General features: G+C 47.1%; 2 protein-coding genes across 8 annotated transcripts in view; one reads left to right on the top strand and one right to left on the bottom strand.

Moving 5' to 3' along the window:
* The window catches only part of srgap2 (SLIT-ROBO Rho GTPase activating protein 2), a 57,806-nt gene extending 45,375 nt beyond the window's left edge, over window positions 1–12,431 (bottom strand). For all 4 annotated transcript variants that reach the window (XM_076024391.1, XM_076024393.1, XM_076024392.1 and 1 more), the window contains exon 1: window positions 12,293–12,431. In XM_076024391.1, the coding sequence (XP_075880506.1) occupies window positions 12,293–12,359 (67 nt within the window). In that variant the 5' untranslated portion in view covers window positions 12,360–12,431. The remainder of the gene's footprint in view (window positions 1–12,292) is intronic.
* A 427-nt stretch (window positions 12,432–12,858) lies between these two features.
* Window positions 12,859–17,798, top strand: LOC142887082 (protein FAM72A). 4 transcript variants are annotated; one of them, XM_076024403.1, is made up of 5 exons: window positions 12,859–12,993; window positions 14,065–14,255; window positions 14,530–14,607; window positions 15,208–15,332; window positions 15,421–17,798. In XM_076024403.1, the coding sequence occupies exons 2-5, from the start codon at window positions 14,104–14,106 to the stop codon at window positions 15,513–15,515; spliced, it is 450 nt and encodes a 149-aa protein (XP_075880518.1). In that variant the 5' UTR covers window positions 12,859–12,993; window positions 14,065–14,103; the 3' UTR covers window positions 15,516–17,798. The 4 variants fall into 4 exon arrangements, with proteins under 4 accessions (XP_075880518.1, XP_075880517.1, XP_075880515.1 ...); XM_076024402.1 differs by lacking the exon at window positions 12,859–12,993 and adding an exon at window positions 13,490–13,837 and having other exon boundaries at window positions 14,069–14,255; XM_076024401.1 differs by lacking the exon at window positions 12,859–12,993 and adding an exon at window positions 13,497–13,837.
* The last annotated feature ends 217 nt before the right edge of the window (window positions 17,799–18,015 follow it).

Here is an 18,015-nt window from a genome sequence, read left to right as displayed (position 1 = left end):
CACGGGGGAACGCTCCCCATCTCCGTGCTGTATGCGAGGCAGGGGGAGCCAGGCTGGAATCTTGGAGGGGGGGTGGGGGGGGGGTTGAAGTGGGGTGGCAGCGAGGCAGTAATGTGAGAGGGGTTCTCCCACAATGCAGAGCAGCACATGGTGCACACACTGTGCTGCGGTTGGAAGGAGGGGAAACCAATAGAAGGGCTCGGAAAAAAAGTTTGCCGCAGCTTCGAAAATGAAGAGTTGCTGACCTCTCTCATGAAAGCAGCGAGGCCATGGGACCGTGCGGTAAAGAATTAATACAAATAGTTTTCTACGTGAAGGCTTGACTCAGAGCTGGTGGGAACACAAAACAAAACAAAACAAACACATAAAAAAAAAGACAAACGCTCCGGCCACATTCAGTGACGTCCAACTCCCTTCTTCTGATACTTTAAACATCAGCCCACAAAAAAATTAAAGGCCTGATTCACCGAAACCACCGTTTCTGATTTGTAAACAGTGTTTTCATGTTTTCACCCGGTTTGAATGATTTTAAAGGGAACAACAAAGTTAATTTTTTTTTTTTTTTGTTTGTTTTTTGTTTTTTTTGGGGGGGGAGGATTTATTGGGAGTGACCCAGCAGCTGTTTTCTTTTCAAACAATAGGTTCTCTCTGCAGAGCTGTCAGGGGGAGAGAAAAAACACATGAAAAAAGACAATCTGAACTTGGCAAAACTGGTTGTACTTTGGAAATTTAGGTTCACAAGAGGAGCTCACCACAAAGAGGGCTGGGTTGATTTCCAATGTACTGGCCCAGGCCCGTGCACGAATTTGAGCAAGTTCCATTTAATACAACGGGACCGACTGAGTCAACAGTAGCCGGCAGAAGCTGCACGCCAGCGAGGCACAGAGTGGCTGCAGCCAGCGCGCGCAAACCTTAGGACACTGTATCTCCGAAACGTGATATTCTATTTGTCCCTGTGGCGCAGTATTTACATTCCACGAAGCGCAGTTGGAAAATGCTGTAAAACGTCCCAGATGTTCTCTTCAGATACTTGCAGCAACAAAAAAAAAAAAGAAGGCCGCTAGCCAACAACTCTGGTTAGGACTGATTGACAAGACGGGAGCTTTGAAACTGAAGTGTCCAGAAAAACGTGCAGCATGCAACAAAAGATTGAAACCCGTTTGTTTTGTCCGTACATGACAGGCTTGGAAACTCCTACAGGAGGTATTGCACTGCCGCAGGACACGCTTAAACATGCATGACTGAAGAGCACATATCAGCATGTTGCTTGCTTTCTCTCTCTCCCTCACACACACACACACACACACACACACACACACACACACACACACACACACACACACACACACACACACACACACACACACACACCCTCTCTGTTGCCCCCTGGCCACGCTCGGTAAGAGGGAGAACAAGGGAAGAGAGTCTAACAGGCGTCTTAAGGGCAGCGAGATAAATATCAGGCCCAAGGTATTTTTTGCGGATGCGTTTGAAAAACTTGTTTCTGCTGCAGGTGAAGAAATAAGGAAAAAGGCGTTTTCAGCCACAACGGACGCTCAAACTGTGAGGGCCTTCCGACGCACACAGACACACACACGCACACACACAAAGATGCACACAACGCCTCCAGTCGTTGCTTTAGTGCAGCGGTTCTCAAACTTTCTCTGTCACGCACCACCTTGGAGGAAGAAAATTTTTCATGCCCCCCGCCCCCACCTCCCAAATTTGGGGCTTGATGACCCAAATTTGACGTGGCGGTGTCTAGAGGGATCCCGATGAACCTGCAAGTGGCCCCATGTCTCTAGGACAAAGTTGACTTTTGACCCCATAGACTTGCATGGCATTAGGGTTAGCGATAAGGCTGGAATTAGGGTTAGGGTTAGGGTTACTGCTGGAATTATGGTTAGGGTTTCGGGGTTCCTCATGGGCTAGAAGCCCCAAATTTGACGTGGCGGTGTCTTGAGGGATCCCCATGAACCTGCAAGTGGCCCCATGTCTCTAGGACAAAGTTGACTTTTGACCCCATAGACTTGCATGGCATTAGGGTTGGCGATAAGGCTGGAATTAGGGTTAGGGTTAGGGTTAGGGCATGGCATTTAGTGTCAGTAGCTACATTTAGTTGATGGCTGATGGTGCAGATGGTGTTTTGGACTCAAACCTGGTCATTATTCAGGAAAATTATGTGTTTTCCTTCCTTTCGATGGTGTTTTTTCTTATATACCTTTACAATCAATGATGTTGCTGAAGTTTGCCAACGATGCTCATAGCATCAACAACAACAGGACAAATTAAATGTGATGCTATGGCTTAGCTGGAAAAAACAAAACAAATAGGCGCTCCTCGTCATCTCCTCAATTTCTACCAAAAGAAAGCACAATGACTGCATTCTCCTGGCTTGTGGGGGTCAATCATGAAACTCTGACTATAGTTGATGTGGTGGACGGCTTTATGTCCACTAAATTAACAAAGAAAAGGATGTGGAAATCTTCACCGGAGCAGCTGGAATGCAGGAAACAGCAAAAATAGAGGTGTTACATCCACGGGCAACCGGAGGGGATGAGCACCGTGTCCACACACTCACACACACACATACACATACAGAGAGGGAAGAACGAGGGGAGAGAGGAGGCAGATTCAGCGGCGGAGACGAGGTGATGAATGGCTTCATTAAAACAGCATTAGCGGAGGTGTGAACTCCGGTGGCGAGTGCCAGAGTGCGCTGATTGCACACACACACACACACACACACACACACACACACACACACACACACACACACACACACACACACACACACACACACACACACACACACACACACACACACACACACACACAGAGTGAGTTGTCACAATGCTGACAATCTCCATTCATAACTAGTAAAACCTGCCCGGCTCATTTACAGCAGGTGTGATATTGATGCAACTTTTAAATGCCTCTGACATTTCCGGTTGAAAATAGAAAAGATTATAAATAAATATATATGTATACGTAATATATGCTCTCACTTTTCAGGAAACGACAGCAAATTGAGAGTTTCCTTTCATTACACCCAAAAACTGCCATCACTCTCTCTCTCTCTCTCTCTCTCTCTCACACACACACAGCACTCAGCCTGAGGGGAAACCACAGTGACACCATGGAAAAGGAAAGCGACGAAAAGATGGAGTGAAGTAGGTGGGGAAGAACAAATTAGGGGGACGAGGAATGCAAAAAAAAAGGGAGGAGGGGGAGGGGAAAGCCTGAAAAGACGGAGAAGGAGTGAAGGTTCGACAGTGGCATCAAAGCGTGTGTGCGTGTCCGCCTGCTCGCCCCTGTGTGTGCTAACCTGATTAGCTGGATCTTACAGGGGAGACAAATCTGCGTGATTCTCTCCCATTCTCCCCGGCCGCTCCCTCACAAACCCAGAAAAATGGGGGCAATTCGGTAACCGTGGCAACCGACTGCTGTGGCTACGTGCAGCGAGAGGCTGCTGATGGAGTTGGGGTGGTGGTGTGAGGGGGCTGGCTGGTGTTGGGGGGGGGGGGGCAGCAACGCACACACTGCATACTGTACTGTACCGAGACTCGCTGGGTTCCTTCTCCTCCTTCTATTCAGGCCACATTTCACAGACTCCGCCCCCCTCGCTCTTCCTCTTTTCCCTCCTCGGACTCACTTCTTTGTACCCCCCCCCCCCCCCCCCCACCCAAATCTCCCCCCACCTACTCCCTCCTCCTGGCTGTTCAAACACAACCTGTTTCCTCAGGCAACCCCCCCACCACCACCACCACCACCCTCCACCCCCCCGGGACCGCTACCCAACCCTCGGACTGTTGTGTTTTTCTCTCCTTCCCCTCTCTGGACGCCCCCTTGATTATTTTACTGAGGATACGAGTTGCTTTGTAGCCCCCCTCCCCCACTGCTCGGCTTTATATAGATCCGCCCTTAAAGATCTTCTCTCCCTCACACACACACACACACATCCTTCCTCTCAGCTGGTTGTGAGTCAGCGTCCGCTGGCCGACGCGGGTGACACAACTTATTGTTTCAGCGGTGGGGGTTGGGGGGTGGGAGTGGGGGGGTGTTGGAAGTGAGGTGAGGCAAGGCGCGACTAAAAGGGGAGAGCTAAGTCTAACCGAAGCCGGGGGGGGGGGGAGCTTGAGAGGGGGAACCTGTTCCCACAAAGGTCCGATTGTCTTTGGTCAGACGTAGGCCGACGGAAAGAATAAAGTTGAGGAGGGAGAGAAAAGCGAGTGTGGGATCGAGTGCGTGAGCGAAGGCCAAAGAAAATCTCTGCTTTCTGCATTTCAGCAGCGCGGCGTCGCGAGTTGTTCTGCTGCTGCAACTGCAGTGGGCCGAGCGTCGGATTCACGGCTGCGACAACACGACCGACGAGTCCAGAAAAAAAGGGGGAAATTATTCTTTTTTTTTCTCGTTGCAGACACAGACACACAACATTAAGAGTTTTTACCTCTAAAAAAAAATGGTGTTGTTTTTCCTTTTAGGCATTATTTTCTAGTCAAGGTGGGACTTTTTCCTCTATTAGATGGTAAGATTTTTTTTTCCGCTCGAGCACCTCCACTGAACCCTCTACGGATATACAACAATACAACCACCGCCACATCCACCCACCCAACACAACACAAGCACTTACGCAAATGTTACACCAAATATTAATGACAACTAATAATAACATATTAATAACTCAACCGAGCGTGTCGCCGCACACTTTCCTGGGCAAGTTTCAATCTGGGCACCTGCATGTAGCGCCGCTTGACTTCTGACACCAAAACATTCAGGTTGGACTGAACAGCTACCAAAAGAAAAACCAGCCAGCGGCGTTTCTCAACCAGCAAATAAAACAGACATTTTGGAGCGATAAGAGGCCACCTGTTGACTCAGCACACAAATCAGGATCACATGGCTGCACACACACACACACACACAGACACACACAGAGACACCCACACAAGGTGAAGGAGGGAGGGGCCACCCCAGCCTCCAGATCAGCCAACCAGCTGTGACGGGACCATCTGTTTGCCCAATCAAAGCATCTGGAACATCTGGGACCAATGAAAAGAGTCGTCTCACAGCTGACCTTTGACCCCCCCCCCGTTTTGCTCTCACCTCGTGTCTTCTGAATCCTCCTCCGTCAAACTGGTTGTCGTCGCATGTTTTACCGCCCTGTCTATCAACTCCAACCGCGATCGTGCCAGTCAGTCAGTGAACTTACATGTGGTCTACATTCAGTTTACAGGCCACTTAACTGAGCGACTGCCCTCTCGTCCCGCCCGCTATACGAGCCATCGATCTATTGACTCGACAATCGGTGGCGGTACGTCCTCTTTTAGCTCGTAAAATGTAAACGGACATTTGCCCATGTTTCACACTGTCCCGTCGATCCACAGAGCAAAGCCATCGACAGACACTTTAGGTTAGGGTCAAAGGACAAGGCAGCACGTTACGCCTTGGTGCTGAGAGACACAGACAAAATACAGCGCTTTATTGAAATGACTCTGAAAACACTGGGAAAAAAAATGGATGAAATTTGTTTCCGAAGAAAAAAGTTGGTGAAACAAACTCGGATCCCGCCCCCAAAAAAGCGGCGCAACAGCAAGCAGAGACTTTAGGCCGTCCGTGGAGCAGCAGCAGCAGCAGCAGCGTGTTTACGCCCGGGTGCGTACAGACACAAGCCAAGTTAGCACTTAGAGCAATGGTATATTTAGCACTGCTGTAAATTGTCATTATGCAGGGAGACAAACAAGATGATGACGGCGACACACACACACACGCACGCACACACACACACACACACACAGGAAAAACAATGGGACATCTGCTGAGAAAGACGTCGCAAAGACGGAAACGGGGAGGATTTAAAAAAAAAAAAAAAAAAAATCAACGTTAATTCTCGCATTCTTTCTATTCTGGGAAGGGGAAAGAAAGAAATCTCGCTGCATTGTGTTTCGAGTCTTTTCTGCTAATGACGGCTCATTTTGTTGCCGGGACACAAAGCCGCCGGGCGCTGACAGGAAGCTTAAACGCGCTAGGCGGGTCGATCCGTGCCAGTCGCTCCTCCCCAACGTCACTTTCACACTGCGAGTCTTTAAGTGTCTTCGCAGCTGACAAGCACGCACACGCACACGCACACGCACACGCACACGCACACGCACACGCACACACACACAGTCACATTTCACCTGCGCATCTACCGCAAACACACACACACCAGAGTAAACACCAAGTGGGGGGTGACTGACATGTGACTGACATGTGGTTAGAGGCTAACAGCGCCAGTATCAGCCAAACACAATCAGACCCTGAAGGGGCAGCATGTGTTAAAAAGATCACACACACGCCCACACACACCCTCAAAACCACCAAACAGTTGAGTAGCTGAAGATGCTCAGAGTTTTTTCTTTCTCACTCACGTTGGATGTTTGCTGATGCGATAAGCACCATGTTGGAAGCTTTATTAGCCTTCCCTCCTTCTGCTTTCCTCCCTCCTTCTGCTTTCCTCCCTCCTTCCCTACGACTGCCCGTGTAAGATGTGAGCCGTCTAGATTGATGCCAGTTCCTGGGGCTCTGCAGCAGGGGCCCCGGCGGCTCCTCCAGGGGCCGCGTGCACATGCAGCCGAGAAGGAACTGTTTGCACAGGCCAACGCACAGTGATGTTTAATTCCCTGCTTACTGAACCTTTGATACTGCAGCCTTCACCATTGGGCCCTGAAGAGGTTAACATACATACAGACTAAGAGAGACACACTCTCTCTAGCTGCCTTTCCATTGCAGTTTTTCTCAAAATAAAAGCGATTTTTCGAAAAAATTTCGACAAACTCCTTCTCCTCCTCCGTCCAATCATAACGAGCCATTTTCACTTGACGTGAACTGGTCACGTGACCCCGTATGTCGCGTCCGGTGACAACTAAATGCGAAAAAAAAGTGTTTCCATGACATTTTTTGCCATATACCTCTATATGGATACGTCTGAAAAACCACCTCATGAGAGTGTCAAAACCGTTTAGCCAAGTTTAGGTGTTTCCATTTACCAGTTTACCAGTTTTTTAATTGCGATATTTAAGTTTTGCACAATTCTAGGGGAAGTGGAAACACACTGCTTCTATCTAATTCTCTCTCTCTCACTCACACAAGCACACTTATCCTCAATCACATCTTCCCACTGGCCGCCTGTTTCACCAGGCAGACACGTAGGCAGAAGCTCGCGGCTCCATCATCATCTGCAGAGGTGAACGGGTTCAGGAGCCAAGCACGACCGGCCATCTGCATCTGGTTGGCTGGCGTGTCGCTACTTTGTGCGTCAGTATTCAGGCTGAGAATCGAATCAGGGAGAAAAAGACAGAGAGAGAGAGAGAGACAGAGACAGACAGAGAGAGAGAGAGAGACAGAGACAGACAGAGAGAGAGAGAGAGAGAGAGAGAGAGAGAGATCCTCTGCGATGCCCGAACGTTTCTCCCTCCAAAAGCATCATCAGCAAGTTTCCGTCGGAGCCGGCGCTTCTCTGCAGAAACACGGCCGCCGCATGATTAACATTCCCAGATGCGCCAAAAAAAGACAGATGCTCGACCTCTGCGCCAAAACGTACGAGAAAAAGAAAATCACATCTGCTGCGTGTTTCTAAGAGCCAGCACTCCCCAAAATTTCACCTCCAAAAATTTTTTCCCATTACATGATTTAGAGCCTTTCTTTCACTTCTTTTCTTTTTTTTTCCTTTTGCAAAGTTGTGCGGTGAGCTTACGGACTGATTGTGACAGCTGCGAGGCGTGTGTGCGTGAGTGTGTGTGTGCTGGATACATGCAATAAAACCTGCAACAGTCACAAAGACACAAAGATCTTTCAGGCCACTAACAGTCTTTCAAAAAAGCGGTGTGGGGTTGAAAAAAACACTCCAAGCTGTGAATGTGTCTCATAAGTCACCACACCCAGAGCTCTCTACATTGTTTGCACCTACCGCGACGCTCTCATTTTAATGAGCCACACTCGTGTAAGTACTGTTTATCTGCCATTTTGTCATTGGCAAACACGCACTAATCGGAAAACATTCCTGACATGACCCAAATTCCAGAACTATCAGCGATCTGCCCCGTGCCGGATCCAGAAGAACGATGGCAGTGAACAGGCTCGTGCACGTGCACTCTGAGACTCTCCTGTGAGGTTGTGTGCCAACAGAGGATGTGAAAGCAGTGGACTCTACCGCTTAACAAGCCAACTCCTCAAAAACGTTTCTTTGCATTCAAAATGTACCCATGCCCCTCCTGGGTTGGCGACAACACCTCCAGCAATGAGTCGCTTTCGCGAAAGATCCAGCAAAACCAAAGTGGGTTTTGCAGGAAGCTAAAAAAATTTTGCCGGCGGCTATAAACAGAGGGCTAAGTATGCTGCTTTTTGAAAGGGCCCCTGCGAAAAGGTGTGCAAACAGGCACAATGTGGAGCATTCAAAGAGTTTAATTTACTATAAAATATATCATGGGATGTGTAGAAAACATGTGCTTTGATGTCAATTGAAAATGAACAAATGCGTTACAACATAATGTGTGTCTTTGAAGCCCCACGGTATTTAGCTCTTTATTGAAACGACTCCTGAAAAAACTGATGAAATACAGCTATTTTGTCTCTTACTTAATATTAATATAATTTCTTCAGGTTTGGCAGGCCGGATTAAAAAGCTTCATGGACCGCACATGGGCCCCGGGCCGTAGTTTGCGCATGCCTTCTTCTACATGAAGATGAGCTGGACCACTGAGAACCTCCACAGACACACGCTCTCTCCTCAGTCAACGGGTTTGCTGGAGCCTGTCAAACCGACAACCTGCGGCTGTCAAACAGAAAACAAGGGTGTTCCAGCCACTCGCTGCCATCAGGATAAACGTGTTTGCCAGGCACTGACGCAGCCAGCTCGTCCTCTCTCGCTCCCACAAGACGTTCACGAGGGCAAGGATTCACGTTCAAGACGTTGGTCACCGCGAGCGGCTTCCCTGTCCCTGCGGCACCCAATCCAACAAAGGTTGAGGCAACAAAACGAGGCAGATATTGGTTTGGAAATGCACGCAGGGAGACGAATGAGACGCTGCGCCGCTGTTGCCGGACCCCCTCCTCCATGAAACGACGTCTAACAGCAGAGTTCCAGGTTAATGACAGGGCCGCCTGCGTCTCCCAGGCCAGTCAGACCGCCGGGAATGTCACGGCAGACACCCGGCACCTGGACAGCAGCCCCACGCCTCTGCAAGTTATGCGGATGAGCAGCTTAGAGCCCTGCTTTGTCTATTTTTTCTCTTTTCTCAACAGCACATTTGGAAAAGTCGCTCACGCAAAAAAGGGGCGACGAAAAGGTGAGGACGGCTCGGCGCAGCTGTGCACCGGCGAGGTAATGAAGCGGCCAAGGGGGGGGGGCGGGTCGATGCGGGAGGTCGATGGACAACTATTGAGTGAGTTCACTGAAAAAAAAATAAAAATAAGAAACACTGACAGACAGCTCTCACACCACAGGACGGACGGGAAGCCTTTCCACGGGCCGCCGAGCGTAAAGAGCGGCCCCAAAGAGACGCTAGCGCAACAATGCTAATGTGGCAGCGTTGACAACTCAAGGAGTTGGCAGCTGAGCCGGTAAACAAAAAGCAGCTGATTAGAGGAGGTTAAAAAAAAAAACACAAGTCGGGTTAAGTCTCTCCACGTGGCTCTGTCTGTTAGTTCAACCAGCCAAATGAGAAACAACAAACTGAGCTTTTTTGCTCAAAGTTTCTCCATTAGCTCGGGGGAAATGTCCATCTGGCACAGCAGATGAAAAAGTGCAAGCCAGTGAAACGTTTCCCTCGCCAAGAAAAACACTCTTTTTGTCCTTTTTTGTTTGTAAAAAAACAAAAAAAGAGGTGAAAGCACCTTTCAGTTATGACAAAACGGCCACAACTACGCCCGTGTCTTGTAGTCACTTCCTGTATTTCTTTTTCTGGGGCCGTTTGAAACAGTCACATTGAGCTTTCGACACAAACCGAAAGGAGGATTGACAAGATGGATGGAGGGGTGAAGAGGAGGTGAAACAGACAGGCGGGCAGGCGTGGTGGTCAGCGGATCAAAGTCAGCTTACGCCGGTGATGCAGCATGACTGAATTTTTTGGGGGGTAAACACCTTCAAATGTCATGTGGCTAAAAAGTTGCTCATGCCTCCAGTTGTGTTCCAGGAACTGGGCACCAGTGGCCGTTTGGTGGCTTTTGCCAGTTCCACATCTGACAACGGCAAAAAAAATGGAAACAGCATTTTGACTTACTTTCAAATTTTTTCTTGGGGGGGGGGCGCGGGAGGAGGATCTAGTATTTGAGAACCAGTTCCTTCTGTTTATACACCGTTGGATGTGTTAATGATTCAGACAAACCAAAAGACTTGGGTACAGTAAGACAGCCTCCACTCCCGCAGCTGCTCTTACGGACCGACATTGTTGCTGGAAATCATAGCAGGTAAAGCACTCCACTGCGATGCCAATTTGTTTAGCTTGAGGCACGAGTCTCCCCAGAGGAGAGGTTTTTTTTTCCTCTGAAGTCTCGCAGGAGGAAAGTAGTTCCACTTGTTCAGAGTCTGAACATTCAAAAAAAAAAGGCTTCTTCTAAAGTGGTTTTCCTGCCCTGCAGTATCATTTGGAAATCATTTTTTAACTACCCACTGACTTGTGACAGGGAAGCATTGCAGCTCTTGCAAAAGCCTCTGCAGAGACCCAGGATGAGGACGAGAAGAAGATGGAGCAGCCGGAGCGAAAGACCCGGCCGGTGATGCTGCAAGAGCTAGAACCTCTACTTGGTGTCACCTTAACGCAGCGGTCTGGAGTCTTAAGTCTTGCAGTCAGTGTCTTGGACCTCTGTCACAATTTACTGGCTCCTCTCCAAGACTTCAGTCCACATGCAAATCACTTCTATTTCCAAACACGAAACACAAAGTTTTGACACAGCGGAAATTCCCTTTCAACAGCCGATATCCCAACGACGGACATTCTTGATAAGACGCAACCGTGCTTTTAGCAACTTTGCTCGTCTCTGGACTCTATGCTTAATCCCCCCACCCACCCACCCACCCCCACAGCTGGAGGCGACAGCAGCTCTTTGGGAGGAACATCTGAAGATGTGGCCGGGAGAGGGATAACCAAAGAGAAGACAACAGGAAGTGTTTAGATGAGAGACGCGGTCTGCCTTTTTTCTTTTCTTTTCTTTTTTTTTTCCATTCTGGTGGTCTGGCAGCGTAGCAGGAGTGGAAACATGCTGTCCATGAGGAGGGCAATATCCTGCCTTCCCCTTCCTCCACATGTCTCCTCCTTCCTGCCACCTGCGAATTCCCTTTTCCCAGCCTTGTAGATCACGGCCTGATCTGATCTCATCTGATAGGGCATAGCTGTGGCTGACACGGCCCAATACAGTGTGTGTGTGTGAGTGTGTGACACACACACACACACAGACGTCAATAGTTAACATCTGAACGCCCCTTCTCCAGCCTCGACAATCTGCTCTGCTCTCCGGTGTCCTTTTGATTTATCTGCAAAATCAATGGACGCGCCTTTGCATTTGCACAGGCTGATCACTTCCTTCGATTTGGCTATCGCCCATGTGCACCGAGGCCATGTCTGCAGGATTGTAACGTTGCCTGCACACCAGCAGCGGTACCACCACCAGTAGCGGCGGCGGCTACACACACACACACACACACACACACACACACACACACACACACACACACACACACACACACACACACACACGTTGACGACAGCAGCAGCAGCAGCAGCGGGAGAGAAAACGCCCTGCCTTGTTCCATGTCGAAACCCCAGCCCTCTGGGTTAGTCTACGCGGAGGAAAAATTTATAAACTACCGCGCGCACGAGCAATCAAACGCCTTTCATGCCGGCATGCACCCATAAAAGTGGGCCGAGTGTGCGCGGCAAACCTCTGATTCCAGCGCGGGGGTTTTTTTCCCCCCTTTCCTGCCTTTGTTGGCCATCTGCGTGCTGCGTTCATGCGCACGTTTTGGGGGGAGAGGAGACACGCCGTGCGGGATGTTTAAGCGTTCGCGATCGCGCCCAATCGACACGTTATCGATCCGTCTCGTCCGCGTCGTGTCAATTAAACCCCCGCAAATGATCGGCGCGGTACGGGTTTGTTTGTCTTTTTCCTTTCCAAGGAAAAAACGCGCACCCCATGACGCCTGATCGGAAAGGCAGAAAATCCATGCGAGTCCAGCCCAGTCAGGGAGGACTGGGAGGACTGACCTCACAGCACATCCATATACACAATCATCAAATGAAGTTGTCGGGTTTTTTACCTTTAACTTGAGTCTCATATTCGGCCACTATCTCCTTGTCCTTTCGGAATTTCGCCGGAGACGTCATGGCTGAGTTTGGAGATCAAACCACTTGCCCTCCTCCTCCTCCTCCTCTTCCTCTTCCTCCTCCTCGTCGGCCAGGCAGGCAGTTATTACCCCCTCTTTCCCGGAGTGACTCGATCAGCTAATCAGGCGTTGGATCTGGGGATATCACACCAATCTGGAAATCGGCTTTGTCAGAGAAATCAGATGGCTGATCGGCTGCTCCTCGGTCTTGTCGCCTTGCCTCCGTTCACTCCGGGCGCATTGTGAGTTTGGCGCTGCTGCTGCTGCTGCTGCTCCTGCTGAACGCTCCCATCCGCCGCCGCCGCCGCCGCCTCTTCCTCCAAAAAAACCGGTTATGATGCAAACGACTCGAGGAGAGTGGAAGCTCATCCCCTCCTTTGCTGGATCTCGAACGGCGACTGCTTGTCAGTTGGGCGCGTTCAAAAGTTCATTTTCTTCCTCGCCTCCGCAGCGTCTCGTTTGCATTTGCTGCTCCGGGCGGGCGGGTAGTTTGGCTCGCAGCTGCCAGTCCGCCTGTCTGAAGTCAGACTGCTCCTCTCGTGGCTCCCCCTCCCGTAGTAAAGAGGGAGGAGGAGGGAGAGCTGGAAGTGGCTGCCCCTCAGTGCGCAGGACAGGCGTGGATAAACACATAAAAGGTGCGGGATGTCTATGTATGGGTTTAGTGTAAACTGGATAAAGTAACTCTCCCATTTTATTGGAAAATAAAACTATAAAGGTGAATAGCCACATGGTTAAGCGCATGCTGCTCTGTCCACTGCAGTGAGAAGACAGTTCCATGTTCCTATTCCAGGGACAGAACATGAGAATGCAGGATTTAGTAGCATGCTAATATGTTAGTGCTGAGCAATGTTAGCTCACATATTTTAACTGCTGCGAGCAACATGGCGTTTCCTAAAATCGTGAATAGTAGTAAAATATAAAAATCTGTGTATACGTTTCAGTTAAATATTACATATGACTTTTAAAAACCACAACAAAGTCAATTTTGTTCTGTTTTCCCCTCTTTCGCCCTGTCAAAACATCAACTTTTTCAACTTCGTAAGGACATGCCCCCGCTTCACATCATAGGACAAGCGCTGTGAACCTCACGCAGCAATTGGTCAAAAGTCGTTTGAGCGACGTGTCTTTTCACCAATCGACACTCGGTCATTTTAAACCTCTAGACAGCACGCCGTCGTGATTTTCAACCAATCGTGTTTATACATTGGTAACGCAATCTGGCCAATGGTGTTGGTAATACTGGAGGGTGTCCAATCAGAGATCGTTGTGTGGTCTTTTAAAGATAGTTTCAGGAAGTGCTATTAAATATCAGGAAGTTGTAAACAGAGCTGACAGCTACTCGGTTAGGTGGTAACTACATCTTCAATGGACGCCAAACTAGTAATTTAAGACATCCTAGGTTTTCCAACGATATTGAGCATTTATTTGGCACCCGCCGCAAACGTTTTGTTTTCTATCGAGGCCGGTTTACGGACTCCGGTACGTTCACCGAGATAACCGCCAACCACCTTCTGTGCTGTCGCTAGGGAAACAAGCTAATGTTTGTACAAGGACGTTAGAGCTATAGCCGTAACGCCTTCAAAGTGAACGCCCTGTCGGGTCTGCCAACCTCAGCCCTTCTGAAAGGAGGCGAACTAACAATTACCACTATTTTCTTTTTCTTTTCTTTTTTTTTTTCCTTCGTTGCACAAACCGTTGGTGGGCAGGAAGAGAGAGGACGTTCGTCTGTCGAAGCTGGGACAACGATGTCTACGTCCAACGCCAATTTTAAAAACAAGTGTGTGACCCAGGTGAACTGCGTATTTTGTGACAACCTGCTGTGCACGAGAGGCATGAAAGCGGTGCTTCTTGCAGACACCGAGGTTGAGCTATTCTCGACTGATATACCTCCGACTAGGTGAGTGCTAATGTAGCTAGCATCGATGCTAGCCTTTGTTTATGTCTGCTTCTGTTGCCAGGGCAAGGTGTACGTGGAACAAACTAGAACTTACTACCTGATGTAATGTAATTGAGGGGGGATTTAAAAAAAAAAAAAAAACATTTTTTTTTTTTAACTGAACATTTTTGTCGTAATGAAGGAGAAGAATGATATGAAAGCGGAAGGTTGATGTGGGGTTTTACCATTTTCTGCCCGTGTTTGTTTCTCATTACACGTACCTTCCTCCCCCAAGGACTGTTGACTTTGTGGCCAGCTGCTACTCTACCGAAAGCTGCAAATGCAAACTGAGGGACATCGCTTGTCTTAAGTGGTATGTTAACCTTTTTAGCTGCCTGCTGGAGGTTTGCTTTTCGGAGACAGCCAGCAGATGTCAATTGTTAGTACAGCAAACAAACAGGTCTTGGCAGTTAAGCTCGTTCTCTCATACTGCACACACCTGTGAGGCTGTCACTGGCAGGCGTGTTTCCATTCCAGTTAATGTGGTCATTATTGTTGTTGTCATATGGGTCAATTAACCGTCATAAAAAAATAATTAGTGGTAATGACTAATTTTGTAGTCCAAGATAAGTTTGCAAAACGTCTCCTTTTTATAATGGTAGGTAACGTAAATACAGCAATTTATGCGGATGTTAATCAAAATAGTCCGTCAAACAACGGATTTGCCTTTTCTGTTCTTCTGACGACCTAAACTGGAAAAACCTAATTCTATATTGTCTTGAAGCCGAGTTTGGCACCACAATGATGTTTAATGGAGGCTCTATTGTATCACTGGGCCTTTGGTGTTGTTGTACACGGGGCAAAAACAAACATCTCACAGATAATAGCTGCCCACCAGTTGAGTTAGCACTTTTCAGAAGAGCCTCCAGGAAAGTGCTGACAGACGTCTCTTTATTCTCTCCCGCTCCCCCAGTGGTAATGTTGTGGGCTACCATGTTGTGGCCCCCTGTAAACCCTGCCTGCTCTCCTGTAACAATGGCCATTTTTGGATGTTTAACAGCGATGCTGTGTCCACTCTCAACAGACTGGATGCCACAGGTCAGTACGAGCCTTCCTCTGTTAATGTCTTTCGCGAGACCCCCGTTTTTTGTTTAGTTTTTTTGCCCACCATCTGTCCTGTCTGCAGGATTGAATCTGCTCCTGTGGGGAGACCTTCCCGAGCTGGATGACAGTGACAATGAAGACTCTGAGAGTCCATCAGAGGAGGAGTGTATTAGGTAGAAAGGGACACTGGACCGTGTGAAAGACTTTGGTGGTTGCATTTCATAAGAGTGTATGAATCATGCCTGAGAAAAAGAGAAAACACGAGCCTGAAAGTGTAATCTAACACTCAATCAAATGGGCCAGGAAAGTGCTGCTGTGGTGGAAATCCCGGTCTCCGAGACGATAAAGTCAAAGACCCCGCAGAAACCACCTGGCAGAGTTCTTTGGCCCTTGTTTATTAAGTGTTGAATTACCCTTTAACCTGAGACCACGCCTTTCTTCATCATCTTTTCACTGTTAAAAAAGCACACAAACACATGCATCCACAGTCACACATATATCAACATCTGTCTTTTAATATTTTCTGGTACATCATGAGCCTTTTGGTCTCCTCTCAAACATGTGAAAGAGATGAAGAGAACTGACAACAAAACTCCCTCATTTAGAGTGTTTGGGTTTTTTCTTTTTTTTTTCTGTTTGTTATTTTATTCCTTACTCAGTTCTTTTCCTGATTTGCCTTGCAAAACGTTGCGGGAGTGTGGTGTGATAAGTTGTCACTAAATGGCGTGCTTTCACACCGCTAAGCTTTGTGATAAAATGACCACAATTTGCCTACCTTCATTTTTCTAAAAAATCCGTTACATTGTGTACATTATGCTGTAGAAGGCAAACACTCCGATTAACGGTCACATCTTGAAGACAAACAAGATGTTTCCTTTGTGGCTGCGTGTTGAGTGGAAGACGGACTTGTTTTTTAATGCCATGCGTTTGAGAAATAGCACAATGATTGAATGATGCGCGTCTGAGTTACTTGCTTTTTAGGGACTTATTTGATTTAAAACATTGTCAAAAAAAAAAAAATGTATTCGAAAACATTTCGATGTGCTGTTGTGTTTATGCGCGTCTTAACACCCATAAATCTGACAGTAGCGGGATCTGATACTAATGTACTAACTTATGCATACGGTATGCTTCCACAAAGGCCAGAAGCAGCTAAATTTCAATTTTTAAAGTTCAATTTTAGTCAGGAAAAAGACATTTGTATTGATGCCAGAACAGGGAGAAAAACCAAGACTGAGGGCTAAGTCGAGGTGCCTTTTTGCAGCACTCTACCTACTCAGTGTGGACTAATGAAAAGAATTATGAAAATATGAATTCTATATGAAATTTCATGTCCACGATTGTTTTTTTGTTTCACTGTTGAGTTTTATGTAGCAGCAAACCTGTAGCAGAAAGAGAAGGTCATGGAGTATATCAGTGTTCAATTAAGACCAAACAATGAGGATTTTTAGTTGCCGTTTTGGCAACTTTATTTCATTTTTTTCCCCCATAAGATCAAGTTGATTAAAAATCACTGCGACTGGTGATGAAACGGAACGTTCAGTATTTTGTAATGAAGCTTGCGGTGCCGGTGTTGTAGAGAACATAGTTGGGGACAAAAAGTGTGTGAATTTTGCTCCAACGGCAACAAGCACATGCCAGCTTCCAGTCAAACTGCCTCGTCTTGTGAAGTCATTAAAACTGGAGTCATTCTGGATTGGCTGTACTATCAAGTTAATGTGTAAAAAGTGAAAGTAAAAACAAAAAAACATGCTGATTAACGAGCAGAGCTCAAGGAGTCCAACGTTTGGCGAATGTAACTGAGAATGAACCTCGGCCTTTGAGCTTTTATTGGCCTTTTTCACCATTTCTGTTGTCGCCTTTTAAAATGTGTATCAAGAAGGAAAACTTTCTCCAGATTTTCACGTCCTTCACTTTTTACATTTCTGACAGTCTGCTACACTTGCACACCAAATACTGTCTGTCTGTATGTCTGTCTGTCTGTCTGTGGAACTGATAGAACACATCGGTATTTATAAAAATCCACAAACCAAATATGTAAAACCACAAAGTTCCTATTTGTTTACAAGTTTTGTTTACAACTATTGGTTTATACTGTATTTTGCTTGAGTACTTACGTTTAGGTTTTTTGTTTGTTTGTGTATTTAATGTTTCTTTGTGATGTAGTGGTTGGTTTTGTACAGTACAGGTCGGACGTGTACAGTTTTATCCCAAGAGGGTACCACCTGCGAGCTTCCTCTGGTTAGGACAAATGTCACATGATAATCAGAAAATTATCATTATTATTATTATTAATATTATTATTATTATTATTTAAATGGCTGTTTCTGACAGATATAACTTTGATTAACATGCCCTGCTGAAAAATGTATATTTTGGAATTGCACTGAAACTGCATTAGTAGTTTGAAATGATGATTGTTGTTTTTGTATGCTTGTTAAATTAATAAACTCTTCTTTTTTTTTCAAAATATCTTAACGGTCTTCTAGTTTCTGTTTTACCTTTTAATTTTTAAATCTCATTAGGCGCTATTCACAAATGCTGCCTTCAAGAACTGGATTAATAGAAAACTAACATCACAGTTCGATCGCAGGAAGAACTTGGTGTGACCTCTGTTCTGGGTGGACAGTGTGCATTAAAACTGCGACTATTTACCTAAACAAATATTTGACAAAGT

The sequence above is a fragment of the Nelusetta ayraudi genome, unplaced genomic scaffold (genome assembly GCF_046127955.1).
Source record: "Nelusetta ayraudi isolate G7.1 ecotype Tasmania unplaced genomic scaffold, CSIRO-AGI_Nayr_v1 ptg000017l, whole genome shotgun sequence".
In the NCBI taxonomy this organism is placed as follows: Eukaryota; Metazoa; Chordata; class Actinopteri; order Tetraodontiformes; family Monacanthidae; genus Nelusetta; species Nelusetta ayraudi.
This window is presented reverse-complemented; position numbering and strand designations above follow the sequence as displayed.

Bases quoted from the DNA above. Each gene is read 5' to 3' on its own strand.
- LOC142887082 (XM_076024403.1), top strand. From the start codon at position 14,104: ATGTCTACGTCCAACGCCAATTTTAAAAACAAGTGTGTGACCCAGGTG. The intron at 14,256-14,529 runs GTGAGTGCTAAT...TCCTCCCCCAAG, and splicing joins ACTGATATACCTCCGACTAG to GACTGTTGACTTTGTGGCCA. The intron at 14,608-15,207 runs GTATGTTAACCT...CCGCTCCCCCAG, and splicing joins GACATCGCTTGTCTTAAGTG to TGGTAATGTTGTGGGCTACC.